The sequence below is a fragment of the Balaenoptera acutorostrata genome, chromosome 2, assembly GCF_949987535.1.
Source record: "Balaenoptera acutorostrata chromosome 2, mBalAcu1.1, whole genome shotgun sequence".
Classification (NCBI taxonomy): Eukaryota; Metazoa; Chordata; class Mammalia; order Artiodactyla; family Balaenopteridae; genus Balaenoptera; species Balaenoptera acutorostrata.
Window position 1 is genome coordinate 178,943,682 of NC_080065.1, and position 20,565 is coordinate 178,964,246.

Consider the following 20,565-nt stretch of genomic DNA (forward strand, 5'->3'; position numbering starts at 1 on the left):
CCCCCGCCCGCCTACTCGCGGGTTTGAATGGAGCGCGAGGGGGAGGGGCGGCAGCAGGCGGGCGCTTTTGTCCGGATGGCCCCTCCCCTTCCGTGGGCAGGGGAATCCCCCACACCCCCACCCTTTTAGAGACCTTTACTCCAGTTGCTCCAGCCCCTCCCTCCAACGCCTGCTCTGGGGGAGTCTGGAAGAGGCTCCCTTCACCAGAGTGGTTGAAGCTCCTCCCGTCCACCCCGTCCCCCCAGCGCCCTTTAATCTGAGATAATCCTGGCCCTAGGCTGCAACGAAGCCTTTTATCCCGGTGTCACAGCGTGGATAGGGATGTATGAAAATGTGTGGCTGGGGTCGCCCAAGCTCAGTGTAATGGAGTCCTTAGCGCCCGGGACGAGGAAGGGGGCAGGCGCTGCGAGCAGTCCTAGAGTACATCAACGGGTCAAGACCCCCCGCCGTGCTCACTGCCAAGATTCCCCCACCCCCACCCCCACCCGGCGCGAAGCCAAGAGCACGGGCCGCTAGTTAGACACTAGCGACACCCAGCGGCTGCACGGGGGGAACGCAGTAGACAGGCTCCCGAGGCCCGTTAGTGCGGTTCGGGTGATTCCAGAGGGGGCGTGTATGCGCGAATCCCCGCTAAAGAGGCAGAAGATGCGGACGCGAGGGGTAGGCTGTGGTCCGAGCCGGGGAAACACCAGCCCTTAAGGCAGGGCCACATCGCCCCCACCTCCGACTCCTCAAGGGCAGGGCCATATCCTTCCTTCACCCTCCCAGGGCAGGGCCCTGTACCCCTCGGACTGGGAATGTCCTTTCCTATCAGGCACAAAGTTAAGTTCCTCTTCACAAGGGGCGGGAGCGAGGTCTTCTCGCCGAGGCCCGGCCCCAGCAGTGGACTCGGACTGACGTCACTGCGGCGTGGCTAAGGGGACAATCCTCTCCCTCAGTCTCGCCATCTGCCCCCCTCACGGCCGCCGTAAACGCCCACCGTGGGGCAGCGGGAGATAAGGGGAGCTCGAGGATGGAGAATCCACTCGTATACCCCTAGGAGGTGCCTAGCGGAGGCCCCGAGCCCGATAGGGTGAGGTCTCGGCGAAGACTCCCGGGAGCCGAAACACGTGCGCGGGGGTCTTTAAGACCTCGGTCGCCAGTGCTGCTGCCGCGGTTACTAGGGATGTGACGTCACGCGCGGGCGGGGGCGTCCGCGCCCGGGCGGAAACGGAAGGGGCGGGACTCTGCGGGCAGAGTCTGTGCGCTGCTGCCGCCGTAGCCGCTGCTGCTGCCGCCGCCGCTGCCGCCGCTGCTGCTGCCAGAGCCGGAGCGGGCTGGGCCGCGGAGGCAAGATGGTGGACTACAGCGTGTGGGACCACATCGAGGTGTCTGACGATGAAGACGAGACGCACCCCAACATCGACACAGCCAGCCTCTTCCGCTGGCGGCATCAGGTAGAGCGCGCGCGCCCAGCGCCTTCCCCCACTCCCGGGACTCCGCTTCAGAGTTCTGACCCCTGATACTGCCGGGGGCCCAGCCATTGACACCTGGGTTTCCCACCCTACAGTCTGGACTTTCCGGATCGCCCGGGGTTCCTTGATTCAACTCCGGGGCAACAGAACTGTCGAGACCCTTGAGTTCCTTGCCCGCGATCCCGGGCCCTCCCCCCTTCCGCCCTCCCCCCTCCCCCCTCCCCTTCCAATTTCTTCTTGGAACTCCCAGTTGACCCCTAGGGCACCTTCTTCACAGTTTAGACTACCAAGACAAGCTTTGGACGTGCCCCCCCAATCCATTTGGGACCTTCCACTTACACCCAGAATTCTACCTCAGAGTCTGCACCCTGAATACCCACTTATGATCTTGGATGTCCCACTGGCCCCTCCCAGCCCCTAGAGTTCCCAATACTTTAAGTCTAGTCTGTGACTTGCCTTTCGGAATCTTGACGGTGATTCCCATTTAGATCTAGAGGTTCTGCTCCTCTCAATAGAGCAAGGAATTCTGTCCTCCCCTGAGATTTCTGTTCCTGGTCTGGGACTCCAACCCACACCCAGGACCCCTTCCCTAGAACGTAGACCGGTGCCCCACCAGGGCCCTCAGTCCCATCTAGGACTGGAATTTTGAAACCTGGTTCCCCTTCAGACTGAACCACCAGCTCCACCCTGATGGAGCCTCCAATTCCGGCCACTCTCCTTCAGCCTCATGTACTGTAGGCCCAATTTCCCATTGCATCAGGAAACCCTACCCACGTGGCGTCCTGCCCAGCCAGAGCCCCTGCCCCTACTTGGTACTGCAGGCCCAGTCACCGCCCACCCCCAAGACAGGCTTCCTGTAGGAACCTCCGCCAGCATTGAAATGCCTCATTCAAGCCCAAGTCCAGGACCTAAACCCACCCCAGCTTCCTTCTGACCCCTATTTGGTCTGCTGTTCTCAGACACCCACACTGACCCTGCTTTTACCAGGAACCCTCCCAGTCTGATTCCAAATTCCCTGCCCCTTCTTTTATTTATTTTCCCCCAAATCCAGACCCCAGAATCCCAAGTCTGTGTGTTCTCTCACCCCTCTCCCTGACCAGCAGCACTCTCAGGCCCAACAGAATGGCTCTCGTGGGACCTAATGTTCTAATCTCCTGCTCCACCAAATCAGAGCTCCTGCACCCACATTCCTATGCTTGTACTCTCAAACTGAGGGCATATATCTCTCAGAACCTTCCAGTTAGGAATTCCTCACCCCACCTTCCCATATATCAGCTCCCAGTCGTTTATCTAGAAGCTTCTAGAAGGGCCCTTCCCCATCCTGCCAAGACCCAGCATTAGTCCCTACATCTGGTTCCCAGTCCCAGTTCCAACCCATTCCTTAAAGCAGCAGCCTCCTGGGTAGTGTACCTGCCGGGTGGGCCCCTGGAGTGTAAGGAGAAAGTTCTAGCACTTCTCTTTCTTGCCATGTGTAACATTTTATTATGAAATATTGAAGATCTCTGCAAGCTCTCAAGGCGATTCTTGGGAACACCTATTTCTGTCACATAGTTAATCTGTATCACCGTGGGGAGGACGGTTTGGTCCTGCTGAGTTGGGAGGCCGATGCCCCCTCTCCTGCAGCGTCCTCCTCCCACCACACCCTTCTCCCTCCTGGCACAAAAGCTTTTCCTGGCCTGCCGCTGGGAGCCCCAGGGCTGGAGTGGAGGCGGGGAGCCTGGTGTCTCCAGCACCCGGTTCAGCGGCCACCAAGCCTGGGTTCTCACCCCAGCCCTGCCACAGGGCCATTGCTGCTTTAGGGGGAGCGAAACCCCGCCTCCATGAGACCATCGTAAGGACGACATGAAATGAGATCTGGAAAGAACTTGGCTCAGGGCCTGGGAGGGAGTAAGCAGGACCAGAGGGGAAAGGGGGGATTAGAGAAAAGGTAGCCTGGTGTGCTTCTGAGCATAGGCCTACCCACCCGGGTTCAGATGCTAGCTCGTGCTGAATCACTGACCTGCTGCATTGCCCCCAGTGAGTTTTGATCTCTCTGTGCCTCAGTTTCTCCAGCTGGGGATCTTATTAGTGTCTGCCTCATAGGGTTGTTGTGAGGGTTGCCTTATGTATTTAATGTGTGTAATGCTCTCAGGACAGCACCTGGCATGTAATAAACTGTGTAGAAACTTTAGCCACTATCATTATTATTACTCAGGTCATTCACGCTCATGGTAAAAAAATAATCCAAAGGTTCCAGAAGGGGACCAGCGAGTCTTCCCAGCTCCAGCTCCAGCTCCCTGGCTCCCTTGCCCAGAAACAGCCACCAGTACTAGTTTCTTGTGGCTCCTCCCAGTGAGCTGTGTGGCATCCAGGTTCTGTGAGCCTCGGGTCCCCTGTCTGTAACGAGGGCAGTGATACCTGTGGCCCCTTCTCGCTGCCAAGGCTTCTGCCCTGCCCAGCCTGCTACAGCCCCTCCTGGAGGCGTAAAGCTCAGGCCGGGCAGGCTGCCACCCCCAGCAGCTCCAGGAGGCCTTTATTTAGCTTTGGCCTCCCTGGCGGCTGCTCAGAGGATGCCGGGAAGATTTTGATGGCCGTCCAGCAGAAACCAGCAGTGTGGTAGATTCCTGCTGCCACCCAAGGCCAGCTATAATGCCAACCGTAACCCTCATAAGGCAGCAGGAAGGCTCCAGGTGACACAGGCCCATCATGGAAAAAGAGAGGAGGCAGAGGCCGCAAGGTGTCCTCCGCAAGGCGACGGCCTTATCCGAGTGGGAAAAGTGAAGCTCAGGGTTGACCATGTCGGTCCTATGGGGCGTTAGAGAAGGATTCAGGTCTCCCGATTCTCACCTGCCGTCTTCCTGGCCCTGTGCTAGAACCTGGAGATACGGCCTCTAGTAAAGCACAGAAGCAAGTTAGCAGACCATGCTGGTGGCCGTGGCCGTGGCCATGACGACGGTGATGACAGTTGAGGACACGTATACCGAGTGCCGTGCTGCAAGCAGTTTCCTGGGAGTAACTCATTTAGTCCTCACAACAACGCTGTGAGGTCCCATTTCATAGAGGGGGACACCAAGGCAGGGAGAGACATGAGACTTGGCCAAGGTCACATCACCAGTAAGTGGTGGAGCTGGGCTGCTCTGATGATGCAGTAACAACTGCTCCCAGTTACCAGTTATAAGCATTTACTGGATATCGAGCTAAACACTTGAAGTACATTTTTTTGTTTGCGCCCCAGTACAGTCCCCAGAGAGAGACAGATTGTCCCCTTGGACAGACAGTAATGACAGTAGCCAACGTGGGAATGGTGCTGACTGAGCACCCAGCACGGCTCTGGACTGTCTACTTTTATAACCTTTTTTGCTTTTCCCGATGCAGCCTTGTGAGGTCAGCACTGTTGTCTGCATCTGACAGATGAGGAAACAAGTTAGGGGATTGGCCCAGGGACACCCGGCCATTACATGGTGGCTGTGAGATGTGACCCCAGGTCTGGTGCCCCAAGGCCTTCCACTAGCATCTCATCACGTCATCTGATGATCACAGAGGGGCCTTTGGGGCTCAGTGACTCTGGGGGTTGGGCACTTGGGGAAGGCTCTGTCGAAGCTGAGACTTGGGGACAAAGCAGATGGAATAAGGGGAAGAGAGTTCCAGGTGGGAGGAACAGCATGTGCAGAGGCTAAGAGTCAGGAGAGAGCTGGTCCATTCAGGGCTAGCATCAACCACAGGGGCCGGCATCAGCCTGGGACCCAGCCCCCCAAGGAGCCTTGGCCATCTGGCCAGCGTGGGGCAGGGGTCTGGGGTCCCCTCTGAACCCAGACACTCCAGTTTGAGGTAGCAGGGAGGGCTGTGGTCAGCCAGGTACATTTCAAAGACTCCTGTGGCAGCTTCCGAGCCTGGATTGGGGCGACAGCGGTGGAGGACGGTGGCACCTCTCAGGGGTCAGTCATCGGCTCTGGGTTGAGCAGGCGCTGCTGGGAGGCAAGCAGGGTTGGAGAGCGACAGGGCCCCGTGACCTGATCGGGGTCGGAATGGGGGACTGAGGAGATGGGGTGCAGTGGAAGAGGAGGTCTGAGGAGCGGCGTCTGGGGTGGGGGGGCACAGGAGGCTGGTGGGCACTAGGCTGGGCTCCGGAGGGCATGCTGGCCTGGAGACAGAGCTGAGCGGGCCTCCGCAGATCCAGGTGCAGCACTCGGGGTGGAGCAAATTGGAGAAACAACTGGAAATGAAAAGTGTCAGGGGAGTTTCCTGGTAGCCTAGTGGTGAGGTTTCTAGGCTTTCACTGCCGTGCCCTGGGTTCAATCCCTGGTCGGGGAACTGTGATCCCACAAGCCACGCAGCGTGGCCAAACAAAAAGAAAAATAGTGTCAGGATTTGGTGGCAGAGAGGGAGGGACAGGGCTCACAACAGGCCTCAGCTTGGGACAGGAGGCGGGGGCAGGCTCTTTGCTGAGGGAGGACACAGCAGAAAAACAGGTCTGGGGGGCTCCGATGGGGAGTTCAGTTTTGGGCACAGAATTGGAGGTGCCTGTGGGACACCCAGGCAGCGGTGGCTTGAGGGGCGTGGTGGGCACAGGAGGGTGCCCGAGTGTTACTGAGGGTGGCTCCAGGGAGGAGGGGGAACCTGAGACCCTGGGGAGGGGTGAGGCCTCTGTCCAGCATCTTATTACTTTATCACATCCAGCAAGGCTTTTCTGAGTCCGTACCGTGTGTCAGGCCCAGTTCCTGGCTCTGGAGGCACAACAGTGAACAGATCCCCACCTTGGTGGAGCCAGTATCCTTGGAGGAGGACAGTGCCCGAAACATGATAAATAATTGTCACAGGCTGTTGTCGGGCGACAAGTGTTGAGGAGGAAGATCAAGCAGAGCAGAGTGGGGGGAGGTTGAGACCTTGAGCCGGGTGGTCAAGGAAGGCCTCATCTGTAAGGGACTTTTATTTTTATTTATTTATTTATTTTTTGCCGCACTGCGCTGCTTGTGGGATCTTAGTTCCCCAACCAGGGATTGAACCCGGGCCCTCGGCAGTGAAAGCACGAAGTCTTAACCACTGGACCACCAGGGAATTCCCTGTAAGGGACATTTGAAGATGATAAGGGGGACTTCCCTGGTGGTCCAGTGGTTAAGACTCTGTACTCCCAATGCAGCGGGCACAGGTTCAACCCCTGCTCAGGGAACCGCGATCTCGCATGCTGCACGGCATGGCAAATAAATAAATAAATAAATAAATAAATAATATATTTTTTAAAACAAGAAGATGATAAGGATGCCGGGGTGGGGGGTATCTGGGGAGAGGACATTCCAGGCCAAGGGAACAGCCAGTGCAAAGGCCCTGAGGTTTGAAGTGGGTTCAAGAAAAGGTGAGGCAGCCAGTGTGGCTGGAGGGAGGGGGTGAGCAGGAAGAGGTGAGGCCACGGAGGGCACGGGACAGATTGCGCACGGCCCTGTGGGTCACAGGGAGGACTTAGGTTTTTGCTCCAAGTGAGGTGGGAGCCGTAGAGGGTTCTGAGCAGGAGAGGGATCCACCCTGGCTCAGGGGTACCTGTAGGGGCGAGAGCGGGAGCTGGGAGTCCGGCACGCGGAGGTTGGTGCTGACATTCTCTGGGGTCATCCCAGGTGCAGCTGTTGGGGTCCTGGGGCTGGGGTCGAGGGACAAGCCGTTCCACAGAGTGATGGGCCGTGCCTGTCCCACAGGCCCGGGTAGAGCGCATGGAGCAGTTCCAGAAAGAGAAGGAGGAGCTGGACAGGGGCTGTCGTGAGTGCAAGCGCAAGGTGGCCGAGTGCCAGCGGAAGCTACAGGAGCTGGAGGTGGCCGAGGGCAAGGGCAGCAGGGCCGAGCTGGAACGGCTGCAGGCCGAGGCACAGCAGCTGCGCAAGGAGGAGCGCAGCTGGGAGCAGAAGCTAGAGGAGATGCGCAAGAAGGAGAAGAGCATGCCCTGGAACGTGGACACGCTCAGCAAGGACGGCTTCAGCAAGGTGTGCGAGGGCCGGGCACGCTCGGCAGACAGTGGCAGGTGTGGCGGAGGGGACTGCTCAGGTCCAGGGACGGGTGGATGGGGGTGGAGGGTGAGGGGATCAGGGGTGAAGGGGCCAGGCAGGTGAGGCACCCCACCGGTACCCGCCCCCTCTGATCTGCCCGAAGGCCCTAGTCCGAGGCCACACCTGCCACGCCCACGCTCCCGCCACGTTGATGTTCATGGCGCCGTCACCACCTCCACCCTGGATGGGATGGGCGCTGCGGCCGCGGCCCACCCGGCCACGCTTGAGGCGCTCCACGGCCTCGCCCCAGCCCACTCCCCTTCTCACCCCACCACAGAGCATGGTCAATACCAAGCCTGAGCAGGCGGAGGAGGAGTCGGAGGAGGTGAGGGAACAGAAACACAAAACCTTCGTGGAGAAGTATGAGAAACAGATCAAGCACTTCGGTGAGTTGGGCCCAGGTCGGGGCCCAGTGGACGGTGCACGTGACAAGGGGCTGGCCCTCCGCCTCCAGGGCCCTTCCAACACCTTGCCAACGCCTTCTCGCAGGCATGCTCCGCCGCTGGGACGACAGCCAGAAGTACCTGTCGGACAACGTCCACCTGGTGTGCGAGGAGACCGCCAACTACCTGGTCATCTGGTGCATTGACCTAGAGGTAGAGGAGGTACGTGGAGCCCGCCCCCGGGGCTGGGGAAAGGCTCTGCCCTGAGTCCGCCACTTGGTGACGCCGTGCTTGTTTTCCCTCGGCAGAAATGTGCGCTGATGGAGCAGGTGGCCCACCAGACCATCGTCATGCAGTTCATCCTGGAGCTGGCCAAGAGCCTGAAGGTGGACCCCCGTGCCTGCTTCCGGCAGTTCTTCACCAAGATCAAGGTAGGGAGGGGCCCGGGCGGCCAGAGCAGAGTGGAGGGTGGTCCTCCTCAGGGAACCAGCCTGCGGTCCACTGGGGGAGACAGACACGGGTCTACTCGGACTCAAGCCCCTGTGATCAGACCTCTCCTCAGTCAGGAGAGGGCTGGGCCACGGAGGAGCTGACAAGTGGTCGGCTCCTGGGCAGATTTGGAAAGCTGAGCTGGCACGATGTGCTGAAAGTCCTAACCTGGGGTGAGGGCCAGAGTCAAGGACGCCTGTGGGTTTCTTACCTGAGCACCTGAAGAGCAGAGCTGGGGGAGATGCAGTACAGATGGAGGGGTGTGATCTGGAGCTCCGGGGTGGCTGTGTTGCATTTGAGATGCCTGCTAAACTCCACAGGAGGACCTGGAGGAGGTGGGTGTCACGAGTCTGAGGTTCAGGGGGATGTGCAGGCAGGTGGTCGTGAGCACAGAGGTGTCAAGTCGAGCTCAGAGGAGGCAGAGGAGAGCCCTGAGGCCCAGGGTGCCCGTCTTTCAGTTCAGGACCAGATGTGGGGAGCCCTGGGGCATCTCTGAGCACCTACAGTGGGAGGGTCTTGGGTCCCCCAGTTCAGCCCTGTGCACGCCCCTGCCCCCCGCAGACTGCCGACCGTCAGTACATGGAGGGCTTCAACGATGAGCTGGAGGCCTTCAAAGACCGCGTGCGGGGCCGGGCCAAGCTGCGCATCGAGAAGGCCATGAAGGAGTATGAGGAGGAGGAGCGCAAGAAGCGGCTCGGCCCCGGCGGCCTGGACCCCGTCGAGGTCTACGAGTCCCTCCCTGAGGTGCGGCTCCCTGGGCCCTGGCGGGCAGCAGGCAGGCAGCCAGTGGGGTCCCCGGGGTCCCTGGGACCCAGGCCCTGACCCCGCCCCTCTGCACCCACAGGAACTCCAGAAATGCTTTGACGTGAAGGATGTGCAGATGCTCCAAGATGCCATCAGCAAGATGGACCCCACCGTGAGTAACTGCGCCCAAGCCCACCTGGGCGAGCAGTGTGTCTCCCCCGCTCCCTCCAGCTCTGCTGCCCACATCATTGGTAGAAGTGTCCCTCCTGGGCTTCTCCAAGGAACAAGGGACGTTTTGTCACTGTGTGGCCAGCACACGAGGCAGCCAGGCTCTGTGCCACCTGCTCACTTACATTTATTGAGCACCTACTGTGTGCCCAGCGTCCAGATTGAGTGTCCCTGTCCCTGTGGGCTGTTTATGAGCACACCCAGGTGACCCCACCTTTGCCAGCAGCTCACAGTGGCCCAAGGAGGGGGTCCCTTTCCAGCCTCAGTTACCTCATCAAACCGCTTTCTCTCGATACTAACTCACGAAATCCATGGGGAGGGCTGAGCACGTAGTTGGTGCTGGTAAACAGCAGCTGTTTGGAGCAGTAACCGCGCTGGTAGATAAATACTTTAAGTCTTGATAGACCTCAGTTTGACCCCATTCCTGCTGCCTGGCTCACTGGTTGGCCACACTGCTTTCCTCATCTGTAAAATGAGTCTGGTCGCAAGACCTGGCCCAGGGTTTCTAGACGCTTCTGTGGGAATGAACATCTTAGACCAGGGGTCTTCCGCCTGTGGCTTGCAGGCTCATTGCCTGTCTCTACATAAGACTTGATTGCAATGCAGCAGCCAGGCTGGCTTATTTTCATCTTGTCTGTGGCTGATTTTGTGCTACAACCCTAAAGTTGAGGAATGATGGGTTGAGAGGTTTTGACAGAGACCATAGGGCCTGCAAGCCAAAAATATTTACTGTCTGGCCCTTTACAAAAAAGTTTGCTGACCCTTGTTTTAGACTACACTGTTTAAACTTGAATTAAAGTTAAGTAAGATTTAGAGTTCCCCTGCACCAGCCACATTTGAAGTACTCGGTAGCCACACGTGGCTGGTGGCTACCATATTGTACGGCACAGATTACAGGCCATTTCCATCATTGCGGGCAGTTCTTCTGTAAAGCTGTGATCTAGAAAGAGCAGGAAGCAGGCTCGAGGATGTGCAGGGGACAGGCGGGCCACCAGAAGGTGGCAGCCCAGCCTCACCAACCCACCCTTCTCCCTGCAGGACGCGAAGTACCACATGCAGCGCTGCATCGACTCTGGCCTCTGGGTCCCCAACTCCAAGTCCAGTGAGGCCAAAGAAGAGGAGGAGGCGGGTCCCGGGGACCCCTTGCTGGAAGCCTCCAAGCCAGGCGACGAGAAAGACGTCAGCGCGTGACCCACCTCAGCTGCTGCCCGACTGCCTGCAGGCCCCTGTGTGCCCCTTTTCAGAAAACAAAAATAGACACCATCTCCCCAGCTCCTGGCTTCCTCCACTTTTGCTGCTCCCACACCTAGCCCGGAGGGGCCTGCCCACCCCCCTCCACTGACCCCACTCCCCGAGTGCTCATCCAAGTCTGCTTTGAGTCAAGGGGCTTCACTGCCTGCAGCTCCCCCTCTTCAGCATTATGCCAAAGGCTCGGGGGTCCAGGGAGGCGTAGAGGTTGCCAGACTGGTCCACGGGGTAGGGGTGGGGTCCCCAGCCGAGGGCCCTGCCCCAGTCACTGTGGGCTCCGTTTTCACTGTTCATCTGCTGTTGAGTCTCCTATATAGTAAACAGCAATTATCTTCCAATAAAGGATTTCAGATGCTCCGCGAGACCTCAGGAGGGCTGGCACAGCTCTTCTCTTGAGGGGGTGGGAGGGAACCCTGGTGAGTGCTGGCGGCTGGGCCTGTGATGCCCCCAGCTTTGCCCTGCAGCAAATGGGCAATGTCCTCCATCCTCACTCCAGGCTCTCCAGGAACGTGCTGTTCCGCCGCTTGGAACACTTCCTCAGGACACCTTTGTGTCAGAGTTCTCACTACCCTCCCCCACCCCGCCCATAAGTCTTGGGCTTATCTCATCCCTCTGAGACCCCCACCACATGAACTTGCACCGTGTCTCACCTTCCACACGGCCAGCTCTGCCTTCAAAACAAATCTTGAGTCCACTGCCCTTCGTCCTCCACGCTGGTTCAGGTCCCTATCACCTCTGGCCTGCATGCCCCCTCCAGCCTCTTCCCTGTCTCACCTGCCCTCACTGGACCCCAACAGGCAGCCGCCAGTGGGCACCTGTGGACACCTGAGTCCGGGCACATCCTTCCCTCAGAGCAGAAGCCTAAGACCTCCCTGCAGTTCACCAGGCCCTGTACCATCTGCCTGGTCACCTCCCTGCCCTTGTCTCGTGTCCTCCCCTTCTCATCAACTCCCTCCTTGCTGATCCTTAAGCACTTTCAAGTTTTTGTATCAGTGTGACCTTGGGCAACTTCCTCAGCCTCAGTGTCCCCCTCTACAATGAGAGTAATGTTCAGGCCTTCCAGGGTTGCGATGAGTAGGTGAGATAATGTACAGGCACGCGTGGTGCCTGGTACTCAGATGCTCAAAATCTGGGCCTCGGCACATGCCTGGCCCTCTGCTTGAACACCCTTCCCTTTAAAAAGTAATCTTTTTAAAGCTGTCTTCCTTTAAAAGTGAATGAAATATTCGGGCTGCAGGAAAGGCTTAAAGAATACTATAATAAACAAGGACACAACAGCTTTTAAGACATGAAATGCCAAGGATCCAGTGAAGCCCACTGCCCACCTCTTCTGGGGGACACCACCCCCTGGCAGCTGCTTCTCACTCCAATCAGAGCTCTGCCACCTCCTCCCAGAGGTCCTCCTTGACCCGCCTTTTGAGTCACCCATCACATCTGGCCATGCAGCTTCTTCACCTGCCTGGCTTTGCTAATGTGTGTATTGCTGTCTCCTTTATGCTGTGAGGACCACCACGGCACAAACTGAGTCTTTCTTGGTCCTAAAATATTCCCAGCGCCCCTAAGGGGTCCTGGCCGTCAGTAAATGTCTTTGTGTTCAAGCTGATCACCACCAGGGGGCAACAGTGAGCTGCAAACCTGAGTGGCATTACCTAATGCTTTTCATATAGATGAGAATGGCTGGTGGGGGGGGGGGATGGGGGGGATGGGGGGGCCTTCCTAAGGCCCTGGATAAACCCCACCCATCCAGGATCCACTCAGGATCATCAACTTGTTAATTCTTTACTGCAAAAACTTTCAAAGATAGAATCCATATTCCTGATATTTTGTTTGACCTCAGGCTTCAATAGAATTCAGCACTGTTACTGATTTTTTAAAAAAATTAATTTATTTATTTATTTTTTTTTTTTTAATTTTTTTTTTTTTTAATGATATTCTTGTCTGCTTACATTCTTTTTATGTACGTATGTATGTATGTATGTATGGCTGTGTTGGGTCTTCGTTTCTGTGCGAGGGCTTTCTCTAGTTGTGGCAAGCGGGGGCCACTCTTCATCGCGGTGCGTGGGCCTCTCACTATCGCGGCCTCTCGTTGCCGCGCACAGGCTCCAGACGCGCAGGCTCAGTAATTGTGGCTCACGGGCCGAGTTGCTCCGCGGCATGTGGGATCTTCCCAGACCAGGGCTCGAACCCGCGTTCTCTGCATAAAAAATTAATTTATTTATTTTTGGCTGCATTGGGTCTTCGTTGCTGTGCCTGGGCTTTCTCTACTTGCAGCGAGCGGGGGCTACTCTTCGTTGCGGTGCGTGGGCTTCTCATTGCGTTGGCTTTTCTTGTTGCGGAGCACGGGCTCTAGGTGCATGGGCTTCCGTAGTTGTGGCGCGCAGGCTCAGTAGTTGTGGCGCACGGGTTTAGTTGTTCCGCGGCATGTGGGATCTTCCCGGACCAGGGCTCAAACCTGTGTTCCCTGCATTGGGAGGCGGATTCTTAACCACTGAGCCACCAGGGAAGCCCTGTTACTGATTTTTGACTTAAAATTTCAGTATTTTGTTCATCATGGTTTTTTTCACATTAATGGTGTTTTTGGAAAATATTACATTAAAATATTTATCTCGATTACTGAGTTGGCGCCCTCTTTGCTTTCATGCCTCGCCTGCCTCACCCTAGTGCCGGCTAGGATTTAAAACATCAGCTATTAAGAGAGACACATAGAGTAGGTTCTCTCCCTACTCACTCTCCACCCAGCCTGTTCCCTGCCCCCAACCATGGGAACCCACTGTCTACGGTGTCTCGTGACTCCTTCCAGGGTTTCTTTTTGTAAGTTCAAATGTAATCTTACCCCTTCCGTTCCTTTTTTACACAAAGCTAACACACTCTGCAGTCTGTGACGCGTCTTTGCTGTTTTTCACTGAACCTTGTGGCCCTGCAGATTTTTCCTTATCAGTTCATCAGCACTTCCTCATTCTTTCTACTCTGGTAGAAAGCTCCAGTATGTGCACATCTCAGCATTTATTTCACCAGCGTTTTTTTGTTTTGTTTTTTAACACTTGCAGGTTTTTCCATCTCTACTTTTACAAGCAATGCTGCGAAAAATACCTTTGTGCACCATTTTCCACGAGGACAGGCATCCCACCTATAGAGTAAGCTCCCAGAAGCAGGATTGGCTGGGTCTTAGCGGCAAACAGAATTCCACTCAAAAGGGTTTCACTGAACAGAAATGTAATGATGTGAGTGGGACAGGAGAACCAACAGATGTGTGTTGAGTGGATTCATTTTCTATGGCTGCTGTAACAAATCACCACAAACTTAGTGGCTTCAACACAAATGCATTACCTCACACTTCCGCAGGTCAGAAGTCTAACACGGGTCTCGCTGTGCTAAAATCAAGGCATTGGCAGGGCTGTGATCCTTTTGGAGGCTCTGGGTAAGATCCATTTCCTTGCTGTTTCCAGCTTCTAGGGGCTGCCTGTGTTCCTTGGCTCACGGCCCCCTTCCTCCATCTTCAAAGACAGCAAAGGTGAATCAAGTTCTGTCACATCACTCTGACCTCTTTTTCTGCCTCCCTGTTCCACTTTTTTTTTTAAATAAATTTATTTATTTATTTATTTTTGGCTGCATTGGGTCTTTGTTGCTGCACGTGGGCTTTCTCTAGTTGCGGCGAGCGGGGGCTACTCTTCGTTACAGTGCGCGGGCTTCTCATTGCGGTGGCTTCTCTTGTTGCGGAGCACCGGCTGTAGGCGCTCAGGCTTCAGTAGTTGTGGCTCGCGGGCTCTAGAGCACAGGCTCAGTAGTTGTGGTGCACGGGCTTAGTTGCTCCGCGGCATGTGGGATCTTCCCGGATCAGGGCTCGAACCTGTGTCCCCTACATTCTTAACCACTGCGCCACCAGGGAAGTCCCCACCCCGTTCCACTTTTAAGGACCTTTGTGGTTACACTGAGTCCACCAAGATAATCTCCCTATCATTTTTTTTAATATAGAATGATTCACGTATTTGCACATCGTCCTTGTGCAGGGGACACGCTAATCTCTGTATCCTTCCAATTTTAGTATACGTGCTGCTGAAGCAAGCGCTAATCTCACTATCTTAAAGTCATCTGAGTAGCATTCTTAATTCCTGATTCTCCCTTACTGGGGATTAGGGCATGCACATCTTTGGGGCATTGTTATTCCATAAGGCACCCAGAACTAGCAACAGTGGGGAGATTTTGACAGGACTAAAGGGGATGGGAAGGGAGCAGAACTTGCTGACATCTGGAGCCGTGAAGAAGGGGCTCCTTGCAGGTAAAGTGGCCACAGAGAAACCACCACTGCCCAACTGTGGTTGGGCAGGGAGGGAATAGGGACCCTGGTCTGTCTCCCCCCTCTGATCTGCCAGCCTTCCCCATCGTCAGAACCCACCAGAAGCCAAGGACATGGAAGCTGAGTGAAGCAATGTGCTTTTTTTTGTGGCTATAGGAGGAAGCCCTGAATACACAGCTGCTCATAGGCAACAAATATCCTGCTGGGGGCCTGGAATTACACTGGGTGCTGAGGACAGAGCCTAAAACAAGTTACTCCTGCACCCTATACCCTTTATCTGCTCCACTCTTGTCTGCCCACCACTTCCACCTTCCAACAAACCTACAAAACCCACTTATTAGTATTTATCTGGTTTATGTAAGCTTCCTGAAGGCAGGAGTTCCTGTGTTTTGTTCATGGCTAAATCCCCACGGCTGAGAACACAGCACAGAGTAAGCACTCCGTAAGTGCGCGCACGTGTGTGTGTGTGTGTGTGTGTGTGTGTGTGTGTTTAATTGTGGTAAAATGTACATAACATAAAACTGATCACTTAACCATTTTGGGTTGTTTTGTTTTGTTTTGTTTTTTGCCACGCCACATGGTATGCGGGATCTTAGTTCCCCGACCAGGGATCAAACCCACGGCCCCTGCAGTGGGATCGGGAAGTCACAACCACTGGACCGCCAGGAAAGTCCCCATTTTAACAATTTTGAGGGGTACGATTCAGTGGTATTAAGTACAAGACTTTATTTATTTTTTATTGAATTGTATACTTTATTTTTTTAATTAATTAATTTATTTTTATTTTTGTCTGTTGGGTCTTTGTTTCTCTAGTTGCGGTGAGCAGGGGCTACTCTTCGATGAGGTGTGGGGGCTTCTCATTGTGGTGGCTTCTCTTGCTGCGGAGCACGGGCTCTAGGCATGCGGGCTTCAGTAATTGTGGCACGTGGGCTCAGTAGTTGTAGCTGTGGCGCACGGGCTTAGTTGCTCCGCGGCATGTGGGATCTTCCCGGACCAGGGCTCAAACCTGTGTCCCCTGCATTGGCAGGAGGATTCTTAACCACTGCGCCACCAGGGAAGTCCAAGTATGAGAATTTCTGTATGCATTAAACACTTAAGTCCCCACTCATAAAATATTTGTAATTTTGTTCCTGGCTTATTTCACTCAGTATAGTGTTTTCAAGGTTCATCCATGGTGTAGCATGTGCCAGAATGTCCTTCTTTTTTTTTTTTTTTCTTTATGGCTGAATAATATTCCATTGTAGAATACACCACATTTTGTTTATCCATTCATCCATCAATGGACACTTGGGTTGCTTCCCACCTCTTGACTATTGTGAATAATGATGCTATGAACATGGATGTACAAATCTCTCTCTGAGTCCGTGCTTTCTTTGTGTATACACCCAGAAACGCAACTGCTGGATCATATGGTAATTCTTTTTGAGGAACCATTAAACCATAGCATGTTTTGAATTCAGTAATGAGATGGGTGTCAGGGGGCTGGAAGCAGAGTGGCGACTTGTCCTCAAAACGATCCTGTGGGGCTTCCCTGGTGGCGCAGTGGTTGAGAGTCTGCCTGCCGATGCAGGGGACACGAGTTCGAGCCCTGGTCTGGGAAGATCCCACGTGCCGTGGAGCAACTGGGCCCGTGAGCCACAACTACTGAGCCTGCGCATCTGGAGCCTGTGCTCCGCAACAAGAGAGGCCGCGATAGTGAGAGGCCTGCGCACCGCGATGAAGAGTGGCCCCCGCTTGCCACAACTAGAGAAAGCCCTCGCACAGAAACGAAGACCCAACACAGCCAAAAATAAATAAATAAATAAAATTAAAAAAAAAAAAGAAATAATGAAATGAGAAGAAAAAAAGAGAAATGCAGTGAAGCAAGTTATGCGGCCCAGTAGATAGATAGGAATTGCATCAAGTTCAAGGACAGCCTTCTCCTCCAGACCTTTGCCTCAGCTGTTCCCCCTGCCTGGTACACCCTGCCCCTGACATCCTTGTGTCTCCACCTCAGCTCCTGCAGATCAGAAAGATGGTCCCAGGCCACCCGATCTCCAGTGACGTCTCCTCCCTGCTTTGCTTTTTCTATATCGTGTCACCATCTGTCACACTATATATTTTTACTTGTTTATCCTTGTTCTTGGCTGTCGTCCCATCTAGAACGTCACGCCACAAGTGCAGGGAATTTTATCTGTTCTCTTCCCTGCTGTGTTGCCAGGACCTAGAACAAGGCCGAGCATAAAGTAGGTGCTCAAGAGATATGTATTGACTAAATGAAAAGTGGCCCTTACTCATTGCTTAGGGGGTGGAAGGGACAACATCCACTTCCCTCCAGGGATGAAAGTGGAGAGTGGAACTCTGAGATCCTCCACGGTATTTATGCTGATTTTGTTTTGTTTTGTTTTTTACCTCAGTGGATGGAACACAGACAATTTTTTTAGATTTTTAGAAAATTGAGAGGGAATTCCCTCGCAGTCCAGTGGTTAGGACTCTGTGCTTTCACTGACGAGGACGCAGGTTCAATCCCTGGTCAGGGAAGATCCTGCAAGCCCTGAGGCGCAGCCCAAAAAAAAAAAGAAAATTGAGGTATAATTGACATATAACATTATGTTAGTTTCAGGAACAACATAATGATTTGATGTTTGTATACACTGTGAAATGATCACCACAATAAGTCCAATTCACATCCATCACCATACATAGTTACAAAAACTTTTTTCTTGTGTTGAGAACTTTTAAGATCTACCATCTTAGCAACTTTCAATTATGCAATACTGTATTATTAGTCACCATGCTGTACATTACATCCCCAGGACTTATTTATTTTATAACCGGAAATTTGTACCTTTTGACCACCTTTGTCCATTTCACTAACCTCACTTCCCCCTGATTTTTTAAACATTGTGGTTAAAATACACATAACATAAAATTTCACATTTAAACCATTTTTAAGTTTCTAGTTCAGGGGCACTAAGTACATTCACATTGTTGCGCAACCCTCACCACCATCCATCTCCAGAACTTTCTCATCTTCCCAAACTGAAACTCTGTTCCCGTTAAACACTGACTCCCCATCTCCCTCCCCCTCCCCCTCCCCCAGCCCCTGGCCCCCACCATTCTACTTTCTGTCTCCTCTAGGGACCTCCTATAAAGTGGAATCATACAATACTTGTCTTCTTGTATCTGGCTTCTTGCACTTAATATGTTTTCTTTTTTTTTTTTTTAATATTTATTTATTTATTTGGCTGCGCCAGGTCTTAGCTGCGGCCCGCAGGATCTTCATTAGTGGCATGCGGGATCTTTAGTTGCGCATGCGGGATCTAGTTCCCTGACCAGGGATCGAACTCGGGTCTCCGGCGTTGGGAGTGCAGGGTCTTAACCACTGAACCACCAGGGAAGTCCCAGCATTTGACAGGTTTTCAAGTTTCATGCCCACTGTAGCATGTGTCAGAACTTCATTCCTTGTTATGGGTAAATAATACAATCGTCCCTCGGTATCCATGGGGATTCATTCCAGGACCCTCCATGGATACCGAAATCTGCAGATGCTCAAGCCCCTTATATAAAATGGCATAGTATGTGCATATAAACTATGCACATGGGCTTCCCTGGTGGCGCAGTGGTTGAGAATCTGCCTGCCAATGCAGGGGACACGGGTTCAAGCCCTGGTCTGGGAGGATCCCACATGCCGCGGAGCAACTGGGCCCGTGAGCCACAACTGCTGAGCCTGCGTGTCTGGAGCTTGTGCTCCGCAACAAGAGAGGCCGCAACAGTGAGAGGCCCGCGCACCGCGATGAAGAGGGGCCCCCGCTCGCCACAACTAGAGAAAGCCCTCGCACAGAAACGAAGACCCAACACAGCCAAAAAAATAAAAAAATAAAAAATAAATAATAAATAAACTACGCACATCCTCCTGTACACTTTAAATCATCTCTAGATTACCTACAACACCTAATACAATGTAAATGCTATGTAAATAATTGCCAGCATGTGGCAAATTCAAGCCTTTGCTTTTTTCTGGAATTTCCTTTTCTTTTGATTATTCTCCATCCATGGTTAGTTAAATCCGGGATTCAGAACCCGTGGATACAAAGGGTCGAATGTATTCCATTGTACGGCTATATTACATTTTGTTTGTTCATTCATCTGTTGATGGACACTGGGTTTGTTTCCATCTGGTGCCTAGGTGATGTTTTTATTTATCTCTACACCTTTTTGGATGCCTGAAATATTTCATATTAAAACAATTCCGGGACAACATTGTAAAGCAACCATACTCCAATAAAAATTGATTAAAAACAAAACAAACAATTCTGGGGAATTCCCTGGCGGTCCAGTGGTTAGGACTCCAAGCTTTCACTGCCGAAGGATGGGTTCGATCCTTGGTCAGGGAACTAAGATCCCACAAGCTGCGAGGCACAGCAAAAAAAAAAAAAAAAAAAAAAAAAAAAAAAAATCCACCAAATAGATCTATACACAGTGGAAAAGAAAGATATCTAAGAAATATTGTGAAATGAAAAAGATAATACCAGTTGCTCTGTGCCTGGCTCTTTATGTATATTAATTCATTTGATGATCCTGACACACCTCTGAGTTTGGGACTCCAATTAGCCCCATTTTGCAGAAGAAGAAACTGAGGCATGGTGAGGTTGAGGGATGGCTTGGGATCACACTGGCCTTCTGGCTCCAGCCTTCATGTGTGTAACTCCTCTGTTTCCTCTGGAGTTCAGCACAGAATGTGCTTGTCTGTGGCTACTTATGAGAATGTTCTAGAGGTAATGTGTTCACACACATACAAGGGAAGGATTCCCAACCGACCTCATGGCTATTTTGGGGAGGGGGCTGACTGTTTCCTGAGCCCTCCCGTTCAAAAGGACACAAAGAGATTTTTGTTTTAATTTAGCAGCCCTTGACTTTTCCCTGGTTTGGCCGGAGCTCTAGGGAGGTCCCAGCAGGCCTCTCAGAGTCTGGGGAATTCCCCAGTTCTAGCTTCCTCCTAAAAAAACCCCACTGGGGTAGGGTGACCAGTAGTCTCAGTGTGCCCAGGACTGTCCCAATTTTAACCTGGAAAGTCCCTTGCCTGGGAACCCCCCTCGGTCCTAGGCAAACCCCCATGGTTGTCGGGGTAACCCGGAGCCTCCCTGCTGGGGCTGGACCCCAGCTGAGGTGTAGGAGTTCAGGAAAGAGGACTCAGGCCTCAGGGGCAGCACATGAGCCTTCCCAGTGGCCTCCATGGCCTCTTTTTTCTTCAGCTGTCAAGTGGGGTACTCGTTCCACTTTAAAAGAACCTGAGACGGCTCAGAGAATTCTCAACACCCAGGCCTGGGCCCAGACAACATCCAGCCTAGAAAAATGTGAACTATTAGTAGAGTTTATTATTATGGCTGGGTTTATTACCATTATTGTTATCATTAATCACCCTATCTGACATTTCCTGCCGGTCCCTCCTCGGGCAGTAGACAGCAGGTCCCAGGTCCAGCCCGCCCTCTGTAGTCCGGCCTCCAGGCCCAGGGAGGCCAACCGACCTCACCCAGGCTGGCTGTTGAAGAATCTGGCACACTTGGTTTTCTGCTGCTGCGGTCCTAGTGGCAAAGAGGAAGCTGAGGCCGGAAGACCATGGCCAGCCCTTCCACAGCAGAGCAGGACAGTAGCCCCAGCCTAGACATCTCCGTAGATCATTCACTCCACCAGCTTCTTGGAACCTACTGGGTGCCAGGCACAATTCCAGGCACTGA

General features: G+C 53.6%; 1 protein-coding gene and 1 non-coding gene across 2 annotated transcripts; one reads left to right on the forward strand and one right to left on the reverse strand.

Moving 5' to 3' along the window:
* The first annotated feature begins 1,210 nt into the window (after positions 1 to 1,210).
* CDC37 (cell division cycle 37, HSP90 cochaperone) lies at positions 1,211 to 10,923 on the forward strand. The gene is made up of 8 exons (XM_057539882.1): positions 1,211 to 1,436; positions 7,118 to 7,399; positions 7,740 to 7,848; positions 7,952 to 8,067; positions 8,154 to 8,276; positions 8,896 to 9,078; positions 9,179 to 9,250; positions 10,345 to 10,923. Exons 1-8 carry the CDS (start codon positions 1,335 to 1,337, stop codon positions 10,495 to 10,497), a joined length of 1,140 nt encoding a protein of 379 aa, XP_057395865.1. The 5' UTR covers positions 1,211 to 1,334; the 3' UTR covers positions 10,498 to 10,923.
* A 3,593-nt stretch (positions 10,924 to 14,516) lies between these two features.
* Positions 14,517 to 14,620, reverse strand: LOC114236198 (U6 spliceosomal RNA). The gene has a single exon (XR_003622194.1). It is a non-coding gene; the product is annotated as a U6 spliceosomal RNA (small nuclear RNA).
* Between the last annotated feature and the right edge of the window lie 5,945 nt (positions 14,621 to 20,565).